Source organism: Heliangelus exortis, chromosome 1 (assembly GCF_036169615.1).
Source record: "Heliangelus exortis chromosome 1, bHelExo1.hap1, whole genome shotgun sequence".
NCBI lineage: Eukaryota > Metazoa > Chordata > Aves > Apodiformes > Trochilidae > Heliangelus > Heliangelus exortis.
The window spans coordinates 657,331-679,339 of record NC_092422.1 but is presented as its reverse complement, the minus strand read 5'-3'; the positions used below and the strand labels follow the sequence as shown (position 1 = coordinate 679,339).

At 56.5% G+C, this 22,009-nt stretch overlaps 3 protein-coding genes and 1 long non-coding RNA gene across 8 annotated transcripts in view; 1 reads left to right on the top strand and 3 right to left on the bottom strand.

Moving 5' to 3' along the window:
• Positions 1–5,561, bottom strand: part of POLD3 (DNA polymerase delta 3, accessory subunit) — a 52,675-nt gene extending 47,114 nt beyond the window's left edge. Inside the window, exons 1-2 of one of the 3 annotated variants that reach the window (XM_071756259.1) lie at positions 5,341–5,561; positions 2,283–2,338 (exon numbers count right to left, since the gene is read on the bottom strand). In XM_071756259.1, coding sequence (XP_071612360.1) covers positions 2,283–2,338; positions 5,341–5,400 — 116 coding nt within the window. In that variant the 5' untranslated portion in view covers positions 5,401–5,561. The remainder of the gene's footprint in view (positions 1–2,282; positions 2,339–5,340) is intronic. The other 2 variants (XM_071756082.1, XM_071756164.1) reach the window with 2 other exon arrangements.
• SLCO2B1 (solute carrier organic anion transporter family member 2B1) overlaps positions 1–22,009 on the bottom strand; it is a 238,989-nt gene that overhangs the window by 119,590 nt on the left and 97,390 nt on the right.
• On the bottom strand, positions 12,890–15,818 carry LOC139802370 (uncharacterized). The gene is made up of 2 exons (XR_011728585.1): positions 15,690–15,818; positions 12,890–13,057 (listed from the first exon to the last, which is right to left on the bottom strand). It is a non-coding gene; the product is annotated as an uncharacterized lncRNA (long non-coding RNA).
• LIPT2 (lipoyl(octanoyl) transferase 2) lies at positions 15,538–21,991 on the top strand. 3 transcript variants are annotated; one of them, XM_071756452.1, is made up of 4 exons: positions 15,538–16,248; positions 18,496–19,010; positions 20,791–20,832; positions 21,916–21,991. In XM_071756452.1, the coding sequence occupies exons 1-2, from the start codon at positions 15,642–15,644 to the stop codon at positions 18,750–18,752; spliced, it is 864 nt and encodes a 287-aa protein (XP_071612553.1). In that variant the 5' UTR covers positions 15,538–15,641; the 3' UTR covers positions 18,753–19,010; positions 20,791–20,832; positions 21,916–21,991. The 3 variants fall into 3 exon arrangements, with proteins under 3 accessions (XP_071612553.1, XP_071612605.1, XP_071612489.1); XM_071756504.1 differs by lacking the exon at positions 20,791–20,832 and adding an exon at positions 19,974–20,015; XM_071756388.1 differs by lacking the exon at positions 20,791–20,832 and adding an exon at positions 19,221–19,244 and having other exon boundaries at positions 21,898–21,991.

Here is a 22,009-nt window from a genome sequence, read left to right as displayed (position 1 = left end):
ACCCAGAATCCTTGAGAGTTCATTGCTTGGTTTAGAGGATGCTTAAAAGGTTACAATAATTTTTATTCTCCAAAACACACCAAGACACATTGGTCCTATATTTGGAGAAGCAAAATCCATGCTGCCAGCACAGCTGATTTCCCCATCCTTCAAGTATTACCCTGAGCCCATCAAGCCTGGAAGTTGATATTTATAATATGGATCCTGCCTAAATCACTCTGATCAGTGAGTGATCAGAGCAGGTGAGCACTTGTGGAACCTTCTCCTCTCCCTTTTCTCTCCTCTCCTCTCCCTCTCCCTCTCCTTTTCTCTCCTCTCCCTCTCCTTTTCTCTCCCCTCCTCTCCCTTTCTCTCCCCTCCTCTCCCTTTCTCTCCTCTCCTCTCCCTTTCTCTCCTCTCCTCTCCCTTTCTCTCCCCTCCTCTCCCTTTCTCTCCTCTCCTCTCCCTTTCTCTCCCCTCCTCTCCCTTTCTCTCCCCTCCTCTCCCCTCCTCTCCCTTTCTCTCCTCTCCTCTCCCTCTTTTCTCTCCTCTCCTCTCCCTCTTTTCTCTCCTCTCCTCTCCCTCTTTTCTCTCCTCTCCTCTCCCTCTTTTCTCTCCTCTCCTCTCCCTCTTTTCTCTCCTCTCCTCTCCCTCTTTTCTCTCCTCTCCTCTCCCTCTTTTCTCTCCTCTCCTCTCCCTCTTTTCTCTCCTCTCCTCTCCCTCTTTTCTCTCCTCTCCTCTCCCTCTTTTCTCTCCTCTCCTCTCCTCTCCCTCTTCTTTTCTCTCCTCTCCCTCTTCTTTTCTCTCCTCTCCTCTCCCTCTCCTTTTCTCTCCTCTCCTTTTCTCTCCTCTCCTCTCCTTTTCTCTCCTCTCCTCTCCTCTCCCTCTTCTCTCCTCTCCTCTCCTCTCCCTCTTCTCTTCTCTCCTCTCCTCTCCCTCTCCTCTCCTCTCCCTCTCCTCTCCTCTCCTCTCCCTCTACTTTTTTCTCCTCTTCCTACCTATTATCTCTGAGTTTAAAACCATTTCCCCTTCTGTACAGCATCCTAAACTGGAAAATGCAGCTGAGGTCCTCAGAGAACTGGAACTCAGTTCAGAAAACATCAGCCGTTCAGGAGTTGGTTGTGTTCCTCCACAAACATTGACACTAAAATATTGATTCTGACCTCAGGATTTATGATCTAAAGCAGCATTAGGTGATGAGCTGCTCTCTAATAAAAACAACTCCCAAAGACAAAGCAAAATGATCACAGAATCATGGAATGGGTTGGGTTGGAAGGGACCTTCCAGCTCCTCCAGTCCCAACCCCTGGATGTGCAGGGACCCCTCCCACAGCCCAGGTTGCTCCAAGCCCCATCCAACCTGGGCTGAGACACTGCCAGGGATGGGGCAGCCACAGCTTCCTTGGGCACCCTGGGACAGGGGCTCAGCACCCTCAAATTCAACAATTTCTTCCTTATGTCCAACCTCAATCTCCTTTCTTCCAGCTTAAAAACATTGTCCCCCTTGTCCTATTGCTACACACCCTTAAAAAAGTCCCTCCCCAGTTTTCCTCTAGGGCCCCTTCAGGTGCTCTAAGGTCTCCCCAGAACCTTCTCCTCTCCCTCTTCCTTTCCCTCTCTCCTCTCCTCTCCCCTCCCTATCCTCTCTCTCTCCTCTCCCTCTCTCTCTCCTCTCCCTCCCTCTCTCTCTCCTTCTCTTCTCTCCCCTTCCACTCCCTCTCTGCTCTCCTTCTTTCCCTCTCTTCTCTCCTCTCTCCTCTCCCTCTCCTCTCCCTTTCCCTCTCTTCCTCTCCTCTCCCTTTCCCTCTCTCCCTCTCTTTTTTTCTCTCCTCTCCCCTCTCCCTCTCTTTTTTTCTCTCCTCTCCCCTCTCCTCTCCCTCACCCCTCTCCCCTCCAAGAATTTCTTCCCCATCTCCAACCTCAATCTCCCCTTTCTCTCCAAGTTTTAACCCATTTCCCTTCTCCTCTCCCTACCCCCCCCGTGTCCAAAGCCCTCCCCCAGCTTTCTTGGAGCCCCTTCAGATATTGGAAGGTTGCTCTGAGCTCACCTGGGAGCCTCCTCTTCTCCAGGCTGAACACCCCCAATCCCTCAGCCTGGCTTCCCAGGGAGCTGCTCAGCCCTCTGAGCATCAGCTGCCTGAGGGAGGAGTAAGATTTGCTGAACAACCTCAGTGGCTGCACCTGAGGGGACATTCAGGATCTGGAAATCTTCCCAGAGAGATCATTTGCATCCCCTAACCACAATCATTAGCAGTAATTAACAAGACTTTACCACAAAGCAAGGAGTGGGTGAGATGCACTTACTGTTTAGCCTGGTTGACATGAACTCCCAGAGTGTAGCTCAGCCATTTGTATGTTACCTGCACAAGAAAAATTAAAAAAAAAAAACCACATTTTTTAGTAAGAAAACCTTTTATTTGTTAAACCACCCTCCTGTGCTCTTTCCATGGGTAAACCAAACTCACCCCCTCCAAGAAACCCACAGCAAAATCTGTGAGAAGAGGGAACCCAAGGACACCCACCTGAATTTCCATGAGGAGACTGAATTCCTAACACAAAAAACCACCCTGAGAGGGGTTTCTGTGATCACCTTCTTGAAAGGCCACTGCACAAAAGGAAATCCCCCCAAAACACCCACACTGTGTGGGTAAAATAAAATAAAACAGCTTTTTTTTTTTTAATTATTCTTGTGAGAAGCTCTTCCTGCTTTCTCAAACAGCTGCTGAGGATTTCTGGGATTTCTGCTTCCCTCACCTCTCACAGGGGGGGATCTCCAGCTGCATCCCAAATCCAACAGGATTTGGGGACCCAATCTGAGGAGGCTCTAATCCCAGCCTTGCTGGACCATTTAGACAAGGTCTTTTTTTTTATACCCCTTTTTTGTTTCTCCTTTTTGCCTTTTTTTAATTAATCCTCAGGCTGTGGGCTCTCCTGACTCAAACACAATTAAATTCTCATTAGTCTGAAACAAATCAATAATTATTACTGAAATAAACCCCAATGACACAGGAAGCTCTTGTTAATGCAACTGATGAGGGAGAGAAGATGCAAAACTTTACCACATCACATTCTAGGGAAAAAAATGAAGTAAAAATCTTCATTTTTGAAAGAAACACAGCCTCACATGTTCACCATTGCTCTGAAAAACATCAAAGCTTCAAGAGGACACAAAAGATAAGGATTTGTTTTCGTTTTAAGATGAAATAGTGGCCCAGGCTACCTCAGGCTTTCAAAGAAAAATCAATTTTTTTGTACACTTGTGTCATTTATACCTTGAGCTAAAACTGTTGTCACTACAGTTGGGGTTTTTTTAAGGAAAAATATCTCTGCTATAAGGGAGCATAAGGGATTTTGGGGGAGCTGCTCTTCCTGTACCATAAATGATGCCACTAAAAACTCTCTTTAGAAATTAAAAGTCAAAGGGGGGAAAAAATCCTGTCAAGAAAGGCTTGGAAAAGTGTGTCCAGCAGATCCAGGGAGGTTCTCCTCCCCCTCTGCTCTGCCTCTGGGAGACCAAACTGGGAATCCTGGCTCCAGTTTGGGGCTCCCCAGTTGAGGAGAGACTGGGATCTACTGGAGAGAGGCCAAGGGAGAGCTGGGAGGGTGCTGAAGGGACTTGAACATCTCTGCTGGGAAGAAAGAGTGAGAGCCCTGGGGCTGTTGAGGCTGGAGAAGAGAAGGCTGAGAGGGGATCTCTGAATGTCCATCAAGAGCTGAGGGCTGGGGGGCAAGAGGAAGGGGACAATCTCTGTTCAGGGGTGCCCAGGAACAGGACAAGGAAGAATGGGGTGGAGCTGGAACGTGGGAAGTTCCACATAAATAGAAGGAAGAACTTTTTCCCTGGGAGGCTGAGGGAGCCCTGGCCCAGGCTGCCCAGAGAGGTTCTGGAGTCTCCTTCTCTGGAGATTTTCCAGCCCCCCCTGGATGTGTTCTGTGTGTCCTGCCCTGGGGGATCCTGCTGGGACAGGGGGGTTGGGCTGGATCAGCTCCAGAGCTCCCTTCCAACCCCTGAAATTCTGTGATAAAGCCCACATCAACTCCACATTGTGACCCATGGAAAAGCAAACACTGCAACCCCAGCAGACACTGCACACACATCCCCAAAGAGGAGTAAAACTTGAGGAAAGAACCCTGAGGGCCAGGCCAACCACAAGCAGTGGGTTTGGGCTTCACCAAACCTGGGGAGGGACCCTGCATGGCTGTCACCCCAGCACTGGCACTGCAGCTCCCTGAGAGCAGAGTTTTTAAGTTATAGAAAGAGAGACTGCTTTGGGTTGGAAGGGACCCAAAAGCTCCTCCAGTTCCAACTCCTGGATGTGCAGGGACCCCTCCCACAGCCCAGGTTGCTCCAAGCCCCATCCAACCTGGGCTGAGACACTGCCAGGGATGGGGCAGCCACAGCTTCCTTGGGCACCCTGGGACAGGGGCTCAGCACCCTCAAATTCAAGAATTTCTTCCTCAGATCTCATCTCCATCTCCCCTCATGCAGCTTGAAACCATCCCCCCCATCCCATCACTCCAGGGGGGGTTGGAAGGAGATGATCTGGAAGGTCTCATCCATCACAAACCCTTCTGTGATTCCCAAGGGAATTCCTCCCTGCACCACAGGGGACCTGGAAGAGCAGGAATGTCCCTGGGACATTGCAGACACTTCTTGTGCCCCCTTTAGTCTGGGGGATGTGTGAAAAGATCCCCACAGGACTCCAGACTTGGTGTGGGGACCACTGCCCATGAGCATCCCTGTCCCTGGGGACATCACGAGGGTCCCTCAGCAGCTGGCACTGAGCTCTGACACCCCCAGCACCCCCCTCCTGAGACACTGCCAGGGATGGGGCAGCCACAGCTTCTCTGGGAAACCTGGGACAGGGGCTCAGCATTCCCAAAGGAATTAATTTTGTCCTAAGATCTCATCTCACTCTCTCCTCTTCCAGTTTGAAACTGTCTCCCCCTCATCCCATCCCTCCAGGCCCTTGTCCCAAGTCCCTCCCCAGCTTTCCTGGAGCCCCTTCAGGCACTGGAAGATGCTCCAACTTCTCCCTGGAGCCTTCTTTTCTCCAGACTGAACACCCCCAACTCTCTCCCCCTGGCTCCAGAGCTGCTCCAACCCTCCCAGCACCTTCCTGGCCTCCTCTGGACTCACTCCAACACCTCCATGCCCCTTCCTGTGTATGGAGCACAGCCTGAGGTGGCCCCCAAAACACGGAAGCTGAGACTGCCCTTAAGGGCAGCCACGCTCCGTGAGGGCGGAGTGCGAAAAATGTCAGGGGAGGAGAAGGAAGAGAGGGACACCATGAGGGGTCCCGCAATGGGCACGGCTTCCCGCCACCCGCCACCCTCCCCCCCCCCCGCCGACGGGACTCACAATGCGGTTCTGATCGGTGACGAACTCGTCGATGTTTTCCAGGTAAAGCTCGTCCTCCATGGCGAGGCAGGAGCGAGGCGGATGAGGCCGGGCCGGGCAGGCCTCAGGCGGGAAGGTTCCCGCGCAGCTCAGGGCCGCGGCTGCCCGCCCGCTGCCATGGCAACGCGGGAGACGGCGGCCGCGCAGGGACAAAAAGGTGCGGGAGACGCGCGGCTGAGCTGCAGGGTCCTGGTGCCTGCCCGGCCTGGCCCCGCCCCCCAGCGGCCTTCCCGGAGGGGGCGCCTCAGGGCTTCCCGCGCTGCCACCTCACGGAGCCCCGCGGTGTCACCTCACAGACAGAGTCCCGCATTGTCACCTCACAGCCACTGAGCCCTGCGATGTCACCTCTCACATCCCCACGTTGTCACCTCAGACCCCCACATTGTCACCTCTCCCGTCCCCGTGTTGTCCCCACACAGGCACAGAGCGTGCATTGTCACCTCACAGACCCCTGCGTTGTCACCTCTAACATCCTTGCGTTGTCACCTCTCCCATCCCCATGTTGTCCCCTCACAGACACAGAGCCCCATGTTGTCACCTCTCACATCCCTGCATTGTCCCCTTGCAGACACAGAGTCCTGCGTTGTCACCTCACAGACCCCCATGTTGTCACCTCTCACATCCCCACATTGTCCCCTCACAGACACAGAGCCCGGTGTTGTCACCTCTCACATCCCTTCATTCCTTGGGCACCCTGGGACAGGGGCTCAGCACCCTCACCCCAAACAATTTCTCCCTCCCCAAGATCTCCTCTCCATCTCCCCTCTTGCAGCTGGAAACCCTTCCCCCTCATCCCATCCCTCCAGGCCCTTGTCCCAAGTCCCTCCCCAGCTTTCCTGGAGCCCCTTCAGGCACTGGAAGATGCTCCAAGGGCTCCCCAGGACCTTCTCCTCTTCTCTTTTCAATAAAAAGCTTTTCTTCCTCTTCTCCTCTTCTCTTCTCTTCTCTTCTCTTCTCTTCTCTTCTCTTCTCTTCTCTTCTCTTCTCTTCTCTTCTCTTCTCTTCTCTTCTCTTCTCTTCTCTTCTCTTCTCTTCTCTTCTCTTCTCCTCTCCTCTCCTCTCCTCTCCTCTCCTCTCCTCTCCTCTCCTCTCCTCTCCTCTCCTCTCCTCTCCTCTCCTCTCCATGCTGAACCCCCCCAACTCTCTCATCCTGGCTCCAGCCCCCCACCATCTCCTTCAGGTGTTGGGGACCCCAGAACTGGACCCAGTCCTGCAGGGAGGGTCTCACCAGAGTGCAGCAGAGGGGCAGAATCCCCTGGACAACAGTTTGGGGGAAAATCACCCATAATGGACTCGATAAGCAACAGCCTGAAACATCAATGAAGAACAACACCCCACTCCTGTCCTGAGTGCGATCACCTCCAGATCAGAGCTTGGAAATGATCCCAACAGCAGAGACATCGACCCGAGAAAGGGCACCACCACATTTCCCACCTCCTCTCCTGCAATTCCCTGCCTGGGTCAGCAGGTGCCAGAGGGACACCACATTGTCCCTGGCCATGGAGCTCTGCTGGTGGTGCTGGAAGCAAGGAGAGAGCTCCTTCCAACCTGATTCTGAATGTTTTCAGGGATGGGGCATCTCCCACCTCTGTGGCCAACCTGGGCCTGGGTCTCACCACCCTCAGACTGAAACATTTCTTCTTTTTAGCTCATCTCTTTCAGTTTAAAGCCGTCACCCCTTGTCCTGTCACTACAGGTCCTGCTGGAATTCTGTCCCCAGCTTTCCTCTGGATCCTCGTGTTGTCCCCTCACAGACACAGAGCCCTCTGGGTCCTCTCCAAGCATTAAAAAGCTTGGAGCATTAAAATTAAAGCATTCAAAAAGCTGCAAGAAGCTGCTCCCTGGAGCCTTCTCCAGACTTGAACCACCCCGACTCCCTCTCTTGTCCTCACAGTGGAAGTGTTCCAACCCATGGATCATTTTTGTGGCTTCCTCTGGACCTGCTCCAACACAACAGCTCCAAGTTTTTCCTGTGCTGATGATCCCAGAGCTGGATGCAGCACTGCAAAGGGGGGGATGTGGGTCACACCTGGACATGTCCCCAGTGTCCCCAAAGTCCTGCCAACACCACTGCATTCCAGCTGGAATGCTTCCAGAAAATCCTTCTTAAAAACAGCCCTGTGGTGAAGGTTTATCCCAACCTGGAGGGTTTTCAGCAGGTCCAGGGGGAGGTTCTGGTTGATCCAGATGGGAAAGGTGACCTCTGAGAGGGTGGTTGGGGACAATGATGGGGTTGAGCTTCACCCCAGCTCCAGGGGAAGCTCAGAGGAGCCAAAGTGCCTGCCAGGAGGGGGCCAAAAGATGCTGAGGGCTGAAGGAAAAGCACAAACTGCCCCAGAAATTCGTGCTGGCTCTGATCCATCTCCCCAGGTGCCCCAAGGAGCTTCCTTAACTACCTCCTGAATGCTCCCAGCCTCACACGTGCATTTCCTTGTTTTTCTTCCTCTTTGTCACAGCCTTGGGAACATGTAACATGTTTTTTTGGGTTGTTTTTTTTTTTTTTTTAGTCAATGAATAGATCATTTGAGGGGGGGAGCAGGAGCAGTTCTGGCTGTGGGCCACGTCCACTCAGATCCTGCCTGAACCACCTGAAGATCTCAGCCTGATTCTTCCCTCCCAGCACCTTTAGGGAAAGATTTAGGGAAAAGATTAGGGAAAGACAGAATCCCAGCATGGTTTGGGTTGGAACCTTGAAGCTCGTCCAGTTCCAACCCTCCTGCATAGCCAGGGACACTTCCCACTGGATCAGGTTGCTCCAAGTCCCATCCAACTTGGCCTTGAAATCTTCCAGGGGTGGGGAATTTATTCCAGGGAAGGTGGGAATAAACTGGGGGGTTATTCCACTTGTTATGGAGTAAGATGGAGTGAAAATGCTTCTCCTGGGAACAGGACTGCTCACTGGTGCTTGCAGGACTTCGTTGATGCTGGTGGTTTACACAGAAGTTTGGCTGACCAAAAAAATCCCAGGATTGCCCTTGGAATGATCAAGAGAACCTGCAGGAATGCAGCTGCTGGGCTTGGTATCCAGGAAATATGGTTGGGCAGAGAATGGATTGAGAGCAGCCCTGAGGAGAAGGACTTGGAGGTGTTGGGTGATGAGAAGCTCAAGATGAGCCCAGAAACCACCCAGGTCTTGGGCTGCATCCCCAGGAGTGAGAGCAGCAGAGCAAAGGAGGGGATTCTCTCCCTCTGCTCTGCTTTGGGGAGACCCCCCTGGGGTGCTGGGTCCAGTTCTGGGGTCCCCAACACCAGCAGGAGATGGAGTGAGTCCAGAGGAGGCCATGGAGATGCTGGGAGGGCTGGAGCAGCTCTGGAGCCAGGGGGAGAGAGTTGGGGGTGTTCAGTCTGGAGAAGAGAAGGATCCAGGGAGAGCTTGGAGCAGCTTCCAGTGCCTGAAGGGGCTCCAGGAAAGCTGGGGAGGGACTTTGGACAAGGGCCTGGAGAGATGGGATGAGGGGGAAGGGTTTCCAGCTGCAAGAGGGGAGATGGAGAGGAGATCTTGGGGAGGGAGAAATTGTTTGGGGTGAGGGTGCTGAGCCCCTGTCCCAGGGTGCCCAAGGAAGCTGTGGCTGCCCCATCCCTGGCAGTGTCTCAGCCCAGGTTGGATGGGGCTTGGAGCAACCTGGGCTGTGGGAGGGGTCCCTGCACATCCAGGGGTTGGAACTGGAGGAGCTGGAAGGTCCCTTCCAAGTGAAATTGTTCTATAATGATTCCATGGCACATAAATCCATAGCTTAAGGCTTCCCAGCAGCACCTCCTCCCACACCAAGCTGGGGAGGAGAAGTCCCCATCACTGGAGGTCTTGGAGACCCAGCTGGATGTCAGCAGGGATGGGGCAGCCAGGGTCAATCCCCATCAGGGAGAGGTTGCTGGAGGAGGTGACCTCCGAGCTCCTTCCAGCCCTGTGGAGAAAGGGAGGCACGTGGGGAAGCTGAAGAGGAGGCAGCAGTGTGCCCAGGTGGCCAAGAAGGCCAATGGCATCCTGGGCTGGCTGAGGAACAGCGTGGCCAGCAGGTCCAGGGAAGGGATTCTGCCCCTGTGCTCAGCTCTGGGGAGGCCAGAGCTTGAGTCCTGTGTCCAGTTCTGGGCCCCTGAGCTCAGGAAGGAGCTTGAGGTGCTGGAGCAGGTCCAAAGGAGGCAACTGGGCTGGTGAAGGGATCCAGCAGAAATGCTGTGAGGAAGGGCTGAGGGAGCTGGGGGTGTTGAGGCTGGAGAAGAGGAGGCTCAGGGGAGACCTCATCACTCTCTCCAAGTCCCTGAAAGGAGGTTGGAGCCAGGGGGGGGTTGGGCTCTTTTCCCAGGCAACTCTCAGCAAGACAAGAGGCCATGGTCTCAAGTTGTGCCAGGGAGGTTTAGGTTGGACATTAGAAAGAATTTCTTGATGGAGAGGGGGATCAGGCATTGGAATGGGCTGCCCAGGGAAGGGGTGGATTCTCCATCCCTGGAGATATTTCCAAAGAGCCTGGATGTGGCACTGAGTGCCATGGGCTGGGAACCACGGGGGGAGTGGATCAAGGCTTGGACTTGAGGAGCTCTGAGCTCCCTTCCAACCCAGCCAATTCCATGATTCTATGATGACTCCAGGAACAGTCAGGGATGCTCTGGTGGCTTTGGGAAAGGTTTCTTCTGAGCTCGTGTGGCCCCGTAGCAGAGCTGGGGTGTAGCTCGTGCACTGAGCTTCTGCACTAACAAAAGAAATTATGAAATCAGTGGATACAAAGAGAGCAGCCAGTGCTGCTGTGGCTCTGGAGTGGAATTTGCTTGGGGGAAAAAAAAAAACAACTCAAGGCAACAAAAAAACACCAACCAAAACCCAAACGAACAAAAAAACCCAAAATTCAAAACAAAATCCAAAAATAATAATTAAAAAAAAAAAAAAAAAACAAAATAAAACAAAAAAAACCCAAAACAAACAAGAGGGGGAGAATTTAAAGCCAAGTTTGGGGCTGGGTGGGGAGGAGGTTGTGGTACCTGGAGATGCAGGAGGGATTGGGGGGTTGGGGGAATTCTGATTGTTGGGAATTCTGCTCCCAGCTCTATCAGTGATGCCAGGACAGCTCCTTCACCTCTCTGTGACATTCCAGTCTTGCCAAAATCAACAGGAATTTTGTCCAGGACTTTATCAGAGCCAAAATATTGCCCTTTGCATCCAACTGTGAGCTGGGATGGTCCCTCTTGCCAGGCACCTGTTTCACAGTCACCACCTTTGTCCTCCCCTCCCCTTCCTGCTATTAAATCCTGGAGTCCAAACCTTCCCAGGGGGAGATTCCTGTGCCAGAAAAGCAGGCTCTGCAATCAGAAAAATTGGTGAGGACTCCAGAGACTCAGCAAATATTTCAGGTATCCAAAGGGGAGCCCAGCAAACCCACCCCAGCACCAAGGAAAAAAAAAAGCAAGCAAAAACCACCCTTGAAAAAAATACCCAGGACCCAAACAGAAGGCTCAAACTTGAGCCACCTGTGGCTCCCATCCATACAAATTTCCTCCCAGCTTGAAAAGCAGGATATTGGCAGTAAAAAATCCCAGTTGTGAGGATCCCAACCCCCTTCCACACCACTCTCCTCATCTTACGCAGGCAGCGCCGCTGGCAGCCAAAAAGGAAAAGGTTTTGGCTTTGATCTCCAGGCAAGAAGCTGAAGGCTTCATCAGTGGAAAAAAAAAAAGAAAAAAAAAAAGGAAATAACTCACACGCAGACAATCTTGGGGCAAAACACGAGGGGGTCCTGCCAAGGGCAGGGAGATGGAGGCAGCTCTGCTCAAGTGAATGGTTGAGGAGATCGGAGAATAATTTGGGTTGGGAGGGACCTCTCAGGGTCATCTGCACCTCAGCTGATGAGGTGGGGGTTTTGACTGCAAAAAAATCATACCCTCCTCTGGAAAAGTCCCAAAAAGCAGCAAGTGTGCTCTGTGAGAGGGAAAAAAAAGAAAAAAAAAAAATATACATATATAAATATAAATGTCACTATCCTGCACAAAGAGCAAACATTTCATCTCCCCCAAAAGCCACTGGAGAAAATTGCACGAGATCATCCACTTCAAATCAAAAAATCCTTCAGTCCATAATTATGGCAACTGCTTTGTTTTCAGCTGTAAAAGGCTGGGAAGCAGGTCAAGAGCTGATTTATAAATGAACTGACACCTGGGAGGTGTAAAAGCTGTTGAATCATTTCTCTAGAATCACTACTCTGTAATCAGTTATAAAATCAATATGGCCTGGGGAGGAAAAAATGGAGAAAAATCCACTGTAAACCCCCCCCTTCCAGGTCATCGTGTCCCACCTGAATGGCTTCAGGGGGTGGAAAACTGGTAGAGGTTGCCCAGGGAGGTGGTTGAGGTCTCATCCCTGGAGATGTTAATTGCCAGGAAGCTGAAGAGGAGGCAGCAGTGTGCCCAGGTGGCCAAGAAGGCCAATGGCATCCTGGGCTGGCTGAGGAACAGCGTGGCCAGCAGGTCCAGGGAAGGGATTCTGCCCCTGTGCTCAGCTCTGGGGAGGCCAGAGCTTGAGTCCTGTGTCCAGTTCTGGGCCCCTGAGCTCAGGAAGGAGCTTGAGGTGCTGGAGCAGGTCCAAAGGAGGCAACTGGGCTGGTGAAGGGATCCAGCAGAAATGCTGTGAGGAAGGGCTGAGGGAGCTGGGGGTGTTGAGGCTGGAGAAGAGGAGGCTCAGGGGAGACCTCATCACTCTCTCCAAGTCCCTGAAAGGAGGTTGGAGCCAGGGGGGGGTTGGGCTCTTTTCCCAGGCAACTCTCAGCAAGACAAGAGGCCATGGTCTCAAGTTGTGCCAGGGGAGGTTTAGGTTGGACATTAGAAAGAATTTCTTGATGGAGAGGGGGATCAGGCATTGGAATGGGCTGCCCAGGGAAGGGGTGGATTCTCCATCCCTGGAGATATTTCCAAAGAGCCTGGATGTGGCACTGAGTGCCATGGGCTGGGAACCACGGGGGGAGTGGATCAAGGGTTGGACTTGAGGAGCTCTGAGCTCCCTTCCAACCCAGACAATTCTAGGATTCTCTGATTCTAAGGTGAGGCTTGAGGAGGCTCTGAGCACCCTGAGCTGGGTGAGGGTGTCCCTGATACTGCAGGGGTTTTACTAAATGACCTTTAGAGGTCCCTTCCCACCCAAATTATTCCCTAATTCCATGATCTTGAAGGTCCCTTCCACCCCAAACCATTCTATGATTCTATGACTGACACAAACATCTTCAAAAACTTCTGAATTTCCATTTTCTGAGCCTCTTCTGCATTTTCCCACCTCGAGTCCCATCAGCAGATGGCAGGGGACTGAGTGGTCCCTTCCAACCCAGATTATTCTCTGATTTTATTCTCTGATCTCAGCTTCTGCCCATGGGAGGGGATAACCCGTGCTGGCTTTCCTCCTGAGGAAGGGAGAGGAGCATTCCAACCCAAATTATTCCATAATTCCATAAGAAATACCCATGCAGGAGTTAATGCTCTTGTCAGGTGACAGCCACGTTATCTGTGGTGACAAAGGGCAGATTCCCAACGAGGAACATTTTGGATAAAAAGTTTATTAACAGAGTCCAATGCTCTGTAAAATCAAATCCCAAAATTCCAGCACTCTCAGCCTGGTCAAGAAATTGGAAGGGCTGCAGGATGGGAATGGTTTGCTCAGGTTTTAATGGTTGACTCATTAGCAGCCTGAGCAGCCTCCTGTTATTTTCTACATTAATAATAAAAAAAAAAATTGAGGTGGGAACGTTGTCCCTTTTGTCATTCCCAAGGCCTCAGGGGGACAGCACAGAGCAGTGCCAGCAGCACAATAATTTTATTGACACCCCAAAACCTTGAGGTTCCACCCCAAAATGTCAATTTTACCCCATTTTCAGCGGGGCTGATGTTCTCCTGCTGTGCTGTCCCCACCTCACCCCATGTCCCACTCCCCTGCTCCTCTATAATTCTATAATTCACCACCTTAGGGTGGTGCCCCCCACCCTAAGGTGATGGGGACCCCACCTCTTGTCCCCATGTCCCCCCTGCAGCCCTGGGCCCTATCAGCCACCCCCAAACTCCTGCCCTTGTTTGTCCCTGTCCCTCCCCAGGCCCTGTCCCCTCTCCTCAAGCACCACCTCCCTGTCCCCAGTCTCCCATCACTTGTCCCCATTCCCTGTCATCCATCCCCCATTACAGACCCCATTCCTGGACTTTGTCTTGAGCCATGTCCCCTGTCCCTTGTGCTTCACCCCAAACCACCACCACCCTCCCTCCCCTCAGTCTCCAACCCCCTCACCTGCCCCCTCTCCACCCCTTGTCCCCTGTCCCCATTGTCCCCTGTCCCCATGCCCCCAATCCCATCCCTTATCACCCCCATCCCTGTCCCCTGGTCCCCACTGTCTGTCCCCATCCCCTGTGCCTGTCCCCCACCTCCCATCTCTGTCCCCTCTGCCCTAACCCCATCCACCCTGCTTGTCCCCTGTCCCCTTCATCCCTGTCCCTTTTTCCCCTGTCCCCACACTGTCATTCCCCCCCTTCCTGTCCCATCCCCATGCCCCTGTCCCCATCCCCTGTGCCTGTCCCCTCTCCCCCTACTCCTGTCCCCTTTCCATGATCCCCACCCCCTGTGCCCATTCCTGATCCTCCACCTCTGTCCCCTCTGCCCTACCCCACCATCCTTGTCCCCTGTCCCCCATCCTTTGTCCCCAGCTCCATCCCCTATCCTCCCCATCCTGTCCCCTGTACCTGTCCCCCACCAGCTCTGTCCCCTCTGCCTTAACCACATCCCCCCTGCTTGTCCTCTGTCCCCTTCATCCCTGCTCCCATCCCCCTTGCCTGTCCCCTCCTCCAACCCATCCCCTGTCCCCATGATCCCATCCCTATCCCATCCTCTGTCCCCTTCATCCCTGCTCCCATCCCCCTTGCCTGTCCCCTCTCCTCCAACCCGTCCCCTGTCCCCATGTCCCTGTCCGTTTTCCCCACCTCTGTCCCCTCTCCTCCATCTCCTGTCCCTTGTCCCTATCCTCCATGCCTGTCCCCTTTCTCCCACCCCTGTCCCGTCCCCATCCCTAGCCTGTCCCCTGTCCCAATACCCCCATGCCTGTCCCCTCTCTCCCAGCCCTGTCCCCTGTCCTCCATCCCGTCCCCATACTTCCATCCCTACCCTGTCCCCATGTCCCCACTCCCTCCTGTCCCCTGAGCCCATGCTCCTGTCCCTATCTCCTGTACCTGTCCCCATGTCCCCATGCCTGTCCCCTCTCCCCCCACTCCTGTCCCTTGTCATCCATCCTGTCCCCTCCCCATGCTCCCATCCCCATCCCATCCCCTGTCCCCATGTCCCTGTCCCCTTCTGTCCCCTGAGCCCATACTCCTGTCCCCCGTCATTTCCGTCCCTATCCCCCTTACCTGTCTCCTCTCTCCCACCCCTCTCCCTATTTCCTTGTCCCTATCCCAATCCCCCCTGTCCCCTCTCCCTCCCCGTCCCGAGCCCATGCTCTTGTCCCTATCTCCTGTCCCCTGTCCCTATCCCATCCCCTGTCCCCTCTTCCTCCCCCCCATCCCCACACCCCATGCTCCTGTCCCTATCCCCCCTGCCTGTCCCCTCTCCCTCCTCCTGTTCCCATCCCCCATGCTCCTGTCCCCATCTCCTGTCCCCTGTCCCCATGCTCCCATCCCTATCCCATCCCCTGTCCCCTCTCCCTCCCCCCTGTCCCCATCCCCCATACTCCTCTCCCTATCTCCTGTGCCTGTCCCCATGTCCCTGTCCCCATCCCCCATGCCTGTCCCCTCTCCCCCGCACCCTGTCCCCACACTCTTGTCCCTATCCCCATTCCCCCTGCCTGTCCCCTGAGCCCATACTCCTGTCTCTATCTCCTGTCCCCTGTCCCTATTTCCCTCTCCCTATCCCCCTGCCTGTCCCCTAAGCCCATGCTCCTGTCCCTATCTCCTGTGTTTGTCCCCGTGTCCCTTGTCCTCCATCCCCAGTCCCCATGCTCCCATCCCTATCCCATTCCCTGTCCCCTCTCCCTCCCCCCTGTCCCTTGTCCCCATGCTCCCATCCCTATCCCATCCCCTGTCCCCTCTCCCTCCCCCCTGTCTCCATCCCCCATACTCCTCTCCCAATCTCCTGTGCCTGTCCCCATGTCCCTGTCCCCACCCCCCCTGCCTGTCCCCTCTCCCCCCCACCCCGTCCCCACACTCCCGTCCCTGTCCCTATCCCTCTCCCCATTCCCTATCCCCACTCTTCCCCGGGACTCCCGTCCCGCCCCTCCCGGCCTGCCCGGTTCCCGTCCCCGTCGCCCTTCCCCTCCGCCATGTCGCGGGGGCCGGTGCGGGTTCTGCGCTTGGGGCTGCGGCCTTACCCTGAGGTGCTGCGGGTCCAGGAACGCTGCGTGAGGGCGGTGCGGGAGGCTCGGGCCCTTCCCGCTTCTCCCTCCGCTTCCCCTCCCGGTTCTGCCCCGGGTTCCTCTCCCGGTTCTCCCTTCGCTTCCTTCCCCGGCTCCCCCCCGGGTTCTCCCGCCGGTTCTTTCCCCGGGTCTCCCTTCGCTTCCCTTCCCGGTTCTCCCCCCGGTTCCGCCGCCGGTTCCGAGAGCCTGGTGCTGAGCGAGCCGGCGGAGCCGCTCTACACTTGGGGCCTCCGTGGAGCTCTGGAGGCGGAGGTTGCGGAGCGGCTGCGGGCGATGGGAGCGGAGCTGCGGGCGGTGCGGAGGGGCGGTCACATCACCTTCCATGGGCCCGGCCAGCTCCTCGCCTTCCCCGTCCTCGATCTCCGCCGCCGCCGCCTTCCCCTGCGCGGGTTCGTGGCGGCCCTGGAGGCCTCGGTGCTGCGGCTCTGCCGCCGCCTGGGCCTGGAGGCGGCCCGGGCCCTCCCGCCGCCCTTCACAGGAGTGTGGGTGGGGGACAACAAGGTCTGCGCCATAGGTGAGGGGGGGGGACACGGGGGAAAGGGGGGGACACACGGGGGATAGGGGGGGACACAAGGGGGAAAAGGGGGGGACACACGGGGGAAAGGGGGGGATACACGGGGGAAAAGGGGGGACACAAGGGGGAAAAGGGGGGGACACACGGGGGAAAGGGGGGGACACACGGGAGAGGGGGTGAGGGGAGAGGGCGGGAAATAAGGTTGCTGAGGGGGGGGGCAATGAGGAGGGGTGAGGGGAGAGGGGGGGGAAATAAAGGGGGTGCTGGGGAGGGGGTGAGGAAGGGCAATGAGGGGAGGTGAAGGGAGAGGGGGGAAATGAGGAGGGGAGAGGGGGGGAAATGAGGAAGGGGTGCTGGGGGAGTGAGGGGAGAGGGGGGGCAATGAGGAGGGGGCATTGAGGGGAGCAATGAGGGGAGAGGGGGGAAATGTGGAGGGGGCGTTGAGGGAGGGGGTGAGGGGAGAAACGAGGGGGTGTTGAGGGAGGGGGCGAGGGGGGCAATGAGGAGGGAGGGTGAGGAGGGGGTGAGGGGAGAGGGAGGGGAAATGAAGGGGTGCTAGGGGGGTGAGCACCTGGGGGGGGCAATGAGGAGGGGGTGTTGAGGAGGGGGGAGGGGGGCAATGAGGAGGGGGCTCTGGGGGGGTTGGGCATGGGGGGGTAAGGGGAGAGGGGGAGAAATGAGGAGGGGGCAATGAGGGAAGAGGGGGACGAGGGGAGAGGGGGGGAAATGAGAGGGTGCTGAGGGGGGTTGAGGGGGGCAATGAGGAGGGGGTGTTGAGGAGGGGGGCAATGAGGAGGGGGCTCTGGGGGGTTGGGCATAGGGGGGCAAGGGTAGAGGGGGGGAAATGAGGAGGGGGTGCTGAGGGAGGGGGGCAATGAGGAGGGGGCAATGAGGAAGGGGTCCTGGGGGTGTGGGTCCAGGGGGAGTGAGGGGAGAAAGGGGCAATGAGGAGGGGGTGCTGAGGGGGATGAGTATCTGGGGGGGCAGTGAGGAGGGGGCATTGAGCGGGGAGGTGAGGGGAGGGGGGGCCATGAAGAGGTGGTGCTGGGGGGGGTGTGGGTACAGGTGGGGGCAATGAGGAGGGGGGGAGGAGGGAGGGAGGAAAGGAGAGGGGAGAGGGGGGGCAATGAAGAGGGGGCACTGAGGGAGGGGGTGCTGGGGGGATGAGGGGGAGCAGTGGGGAGGGGGTGGGTATAGGGGGTGGGCACTGAGGGGGGGTGAGCACCTGGGGGAGTGGGCACTGAGGAGGGGGCACTAAGGGGGGGCAGGTAACAGGGGGGTGGACGCTGGGGAGGGGGCACTGAGGGGGAGATGACATGGAGGGGGGGTGCTCTGGGGACATGCAGGGGGTGTGTGTTTGGGGAGGACATGTGCAGGGAGGGGGGCCTGGGGAGGTTATGCCCAGGGGGCATCCATTGGGGAGGGGGTACCTGGGAGGGGGGGGGCAGCACAATTTTGGGTCCAGCCTGAACGAGGACTCTGCACCGAGCCCCTTGCACCCAGGGCTGGGTGCCTGCAGCCTGGTCCCCACCTTTGTCCCCTTCCCCTGTCCCCAGCTTTGTCCCTTCCCCTGCCCCCTTGTCCCCATCCTCACCCCCTTCCCATGTCCCTGTTGTCCCCAGCTTTGTCCCCTTCCTATGTCCCCCTTGTCCCCCTCCTTGCCCCTTTCCCCCTTGACCCCCTCCTCGTCCCCTTCCCCATCCCCTTGACCCCATCCTTGCCCCCTTCCCCTGTCCCTTTGTCCCCATCCCCTTGTTCCCATCCTCCCCACCTTTCCAGGGAGATGCAGTGGTGTTTAGAGTGGCCTGAGCACCACGGTCCCTCAATGTCCCTTTCCTCCTGTCCCCCTTGTCACCTTCCTTGCCCCCTTCCCCTGTCCCCTTGTCCCCAGCTTTGTCCCCTTCCCCTGTCCCCTTGACCCCATCCTTGTCCCCTTCCCCTGTCCCCTTGTCCCCAGCTTTGTCCCCTTCCCCTGTCCCCATCCTTGCCCCCTTTCCCTGTCCCCTTGTCCCCAGCTTTGTCCCCTTCCCCTGTCCCCATCCTTGCCCCCTTTCCCTGTCCCCTTGTCCCCAGCTTTTGTCCCCTTCCCCTGTCCCCTTTGTCCCCATCCTCCCCACCTTTCCAGGGACCTGCAGTGGGGTTTAGAGTGGCCTGAGCACCACGGTCCCTCAATGTCCCTCTCTGTGGGGTGTCCCTGGGCTGGGTGCTGACGGGGTGGCTCCTTTTTGTCCCTTTTTGTCCCCGCAGGGGTTCACTGTGGGAACCACATCACGTCCCACGGGCTGGCCCTGAACTGCTGCCCTGACCTCACCTGGTTCCACCACATTGTCCCCTGCGGGCTGGAGGGCAAAGGTGTCACCTCCCTGAGCCACGAGCTGGGCCACCACCTCACTGTCAACCATGTCATCCAACCCTTCCTCGACTCCTTCCAGGAGGTCTTTGACTCCACTTTGGTTTTTCCAGAAGATCCTGAGGACCAGGAGGGTCCCAGCTCAGGGCTTTGATGCAGGACAGGAGCTCTGGTGCCTTCCTTTGCCTCCAGACTGGGGGTGAACAATGGGGAAAAAGGTTGGGGCTGTAGCTTGGACACCCAAACACCCCCCCAGGATGCTCTCTCCAGCCCTTAAAGTCTCTGCTCCTCAGCTGGATCCCCTTGGCTTGCTGGGGAAATGCCCAAAGTGGTGTTTTGCTGTGGTTTTTTGCCTCAAAGGATCCAAAATTTGGGGGTGAAAGCTCCTGTAGCCTTTGGACAGGAGGTGGAGGTGTTGGTTGGACAGGAGGGGGGGTGTTGGTTGGACAGGAGGGGGGGTGTTGGTTGGAGAGGAGGTGGAGGTGTTGGTCAGGAGGAGGAGGTGTTGGTTGGACAGGAGGTGAAGGTCTTGGTTGGTCAGGAGGTGGAGATGTTGGTTGGACAGGAGGTGGAGGTGTTGGTTGGTCAGGAGGAGGAGGTGTTGGTTGGAGAGGAGGTGGAGGTGTTGGTTGGTCAGGAGGTGGAGGTGTTGGTTGGACAGGAGGTGGAGGTGTTGGTTGGTCAGGAGGAGGAAGTGTTGGTTGGTCAGGAGGTGGAGGTGTTGGTTGGACAGGAGGAGGAGGTGTTGGTTGGTCAGGAGGTGGAGGTGTTGGACAGGAGGAGGAGGTGTTGGTTGGACAGGAGGTGGAGGTGTTGGTTGGTCAGGAGGTGGAGGTGTTGGTTGGACAGGAGGTGGAGGTGTTGGTTGGACAGGAGGTGGAGGTGTTGGTTGGACAGGAGGAGGAGGTGTTGGTTGGACAGGAGGGGGGGTGTTGGTTGGACAGGAGGGGGGGTGTTGGTTGGTCAGGAGGTGGAGGTGTTGGTTGGACAGGAGGAGGAGGTGTTGGTTGGTCAGGAGGTGGAGGTGTTGGTTGGACAGGAGGGGAGGTGTTGGTTAGACAGGAGGAGGAGGTGTTGGTTGGACAGGAGGTGGAGGTGTTGGTTGGACAGGAGGTGGAGGTGTTGGTTGGCCAGGAGGTGGAGGTGTTGGTTGGTCAGGAGGTGGAGGTGTTGGTTGGACAGGAGGTGGAGGTGTTGGTTGGACAGGAGGTGGAGGTGTTGGTTGGACAGGAGGAGGAGGTGTTGGTTGGACAGGAGGGGGGGTGTTGGTTGGACAGGAGGGGGGGTGTTGGTTGGAGAGGAGGTGGAGGTGTTGGTTGGTCAGGAGGTGGAGGTGTTGGTTGGTCAGGAGGTGTTGGTTGGACAGGAGGTGGAGGTGTTGGTTGGTCAGGAGGTGGAGGTGTTGGTTGGTCAGGAGGTGTTGGTTGGACAGGAGGTGGAGGTGTTGGTTGGTCAGGAGGTGGAGGTGTTGGTTGGACAGGAGGTGGAGGTGTTGGTTGGTCAGGAGGTGGAGGTGTTGGTTGGACAGGAGGTGGAGGTGTTGGTTGGACAGGAGGAGGAGGTGTTGGTTGGTCAGGAGGAGGAGGTGTTGGTTGGACAGGAAGGAGGAGGAGGTGTTGGTTGGACAGGAGGTGGAGGTGTTGGTTGGTCAGGAGGTGGAGGTGTTGGTTGGTCAGGAGGGGGGTGTTGGTTGAACAGGAGGTGGAGGTGTTGGTTGGACAGGAGGTGGAGGTGTTGGTTGGTCAGGAGGTGGAGGTGTTGGTTGGACAGGAGGAGGGGGGCTGTTGGTTGGACAGGAGGAGGAGGTGTTGGTTGGTCAGGAGGTGTTGGTTGGTCAGGAGGTGTTGGTTGGACAGGAGGTGTTGGTTGGTCAGGAGGTGGAGGTGTTGGTTGGTCAGGAGGTGGAGGTGTTGGTTGGACAGGAGGGGAGGTGTTGGTTAGACAGGAGGAGGAGGTGTTGGTTGGACAGGAGGTGGAGGTGTTGGTTGGACAGGAGGTGGAGGTGTTGGTTGGTCAGGAGGTGGAGGTGTTGGTTGGTCAGGAGGTGGAGGTGTTGGTTGGACAGGAGGTGGAGGTGTTGGTTGGACAGGAGGTGGAGGTGTTGGTTGGACAGGAGGAGGAGGTGTTGGTTGGACAGGAGGGGGGGTGTTGGTTGGACAGGAGGGGGGGTGTTGGTTGGAGAGGAGGTGGAGGTGTTGGTTGGTCAGGAGGTGGAGGTGTTGGTTGGTCAGGAGGTGTTGGTTGGACAGGAGGTGGAGGTGTTGGTTGGTCAGGAGGTGGAGGTGTTGGTTGGACAGGAGGTGGAGGTGTTGGTTGAACAGGAGGTGGAGGTGTTGGTTGGACAGGAGGTGGAGGTGTTGGTTGGTCAGGAGGTGGAGGTGTTGGTTGGACAGGAGGAGGGGGGCTGTTGGTTGGACAGGAGGAGGAGGTGTTGGTTGGTCAGGAGGTGTTGGTTGGTCAGGAGGTGTTGGTTGGACAGGAGGTGTTGGTTGGTCAGGAGGTGGAGGTGTAGGTTGGACAGGAGGAGGAGGTGTTGGTTGGACAGGAGGGGAGGTGTTGGTTGGACAGGAGGAGGGGGGCTGTTGGTTGGACAGGAGGTGGAGGTGTTGGTTGGTCAGGAGGTGGAGGTGTTGGTTGGTCAGGAGGGGGGTGTTGGTTGAACAGGAGGTGGAGGTGTTGGTTGGACAGGAGGTGGAGGTGTTGGTTGGTCAGGAGGTGGAGGTGTTGGTTGGACAGGAGGAGGGGGGCTGTTGGTTGGACAGGAGGAGGAGGTGTTGGTTGGTCAGGAGGTGTTGGTTGGTCAGGAGGTGTTGGTTGGTCAGGAGGTGGAGGTGTTGGTTGGACAGGAGGAGGAGGTGTTCATTGGTCAGGAGGAGGAGGTGTTGGTTGGACAGGAGGGGGGTTGTTGGTTGGACAGGAGCTGGAGGTGTTGGTTGGTCAGGAGGTGTTGGTTGGTCAGGAGGTGTTGGTTGGTCAGGAGGTGGAGGTGTTGGTTGGACAGGAGGGGAGGTGTTGGTTGGTCAGGAGGTGTTGGTTGGTCAGGAGCTGGAGGTGTTGGTTGGTCAGGAGGTGTTGGTTGGACAGGAGGTGTTGGTTGGTCAGGAGGTGTTGGTCAGGAGGAGGAGGTGTTGGTTGGTCAGGAGGTGTTGGTTGGTCAGGAGGTGTTGGTTGGTCAGGAGGTGTTGGTTGGACAGGAGGAGGAGGTGTTGGTTGGTCAGGAGGTGTTGGTTGGACAGGAGGAGGAGGTGTTGGTTGGTCAGGAGGTGTTGGTTGGTCAGGAGGTGTTGGTTGGACAGGAGGTGTTGGTTGGTCAGGAGGTGTTGGTTGGTCAGGCAGCCTCCTGCACTGCCACCTAAAATGTCAGAGCTGCCATGAAGTCGCTGTTGAGCTTCAGCTGCAGATCCTGGGGTT

Coding starts and splice junctions, on each gene's coding strand:
- LIPT2 (XM_071756452.1), top strand. CDS start 15,642: ATGTCGCGGGGGCCGGTGCGGGTTCTGCGCTTGGGGCTGCGGCCTTAC. Junction 16,249..18,495: donor CAACAAGGTCTGCGCCATAG/GTGAGGGGGGGG, acceptor TTGTCCCCGCAG/GGGTTCACTGTGGGAACCAC.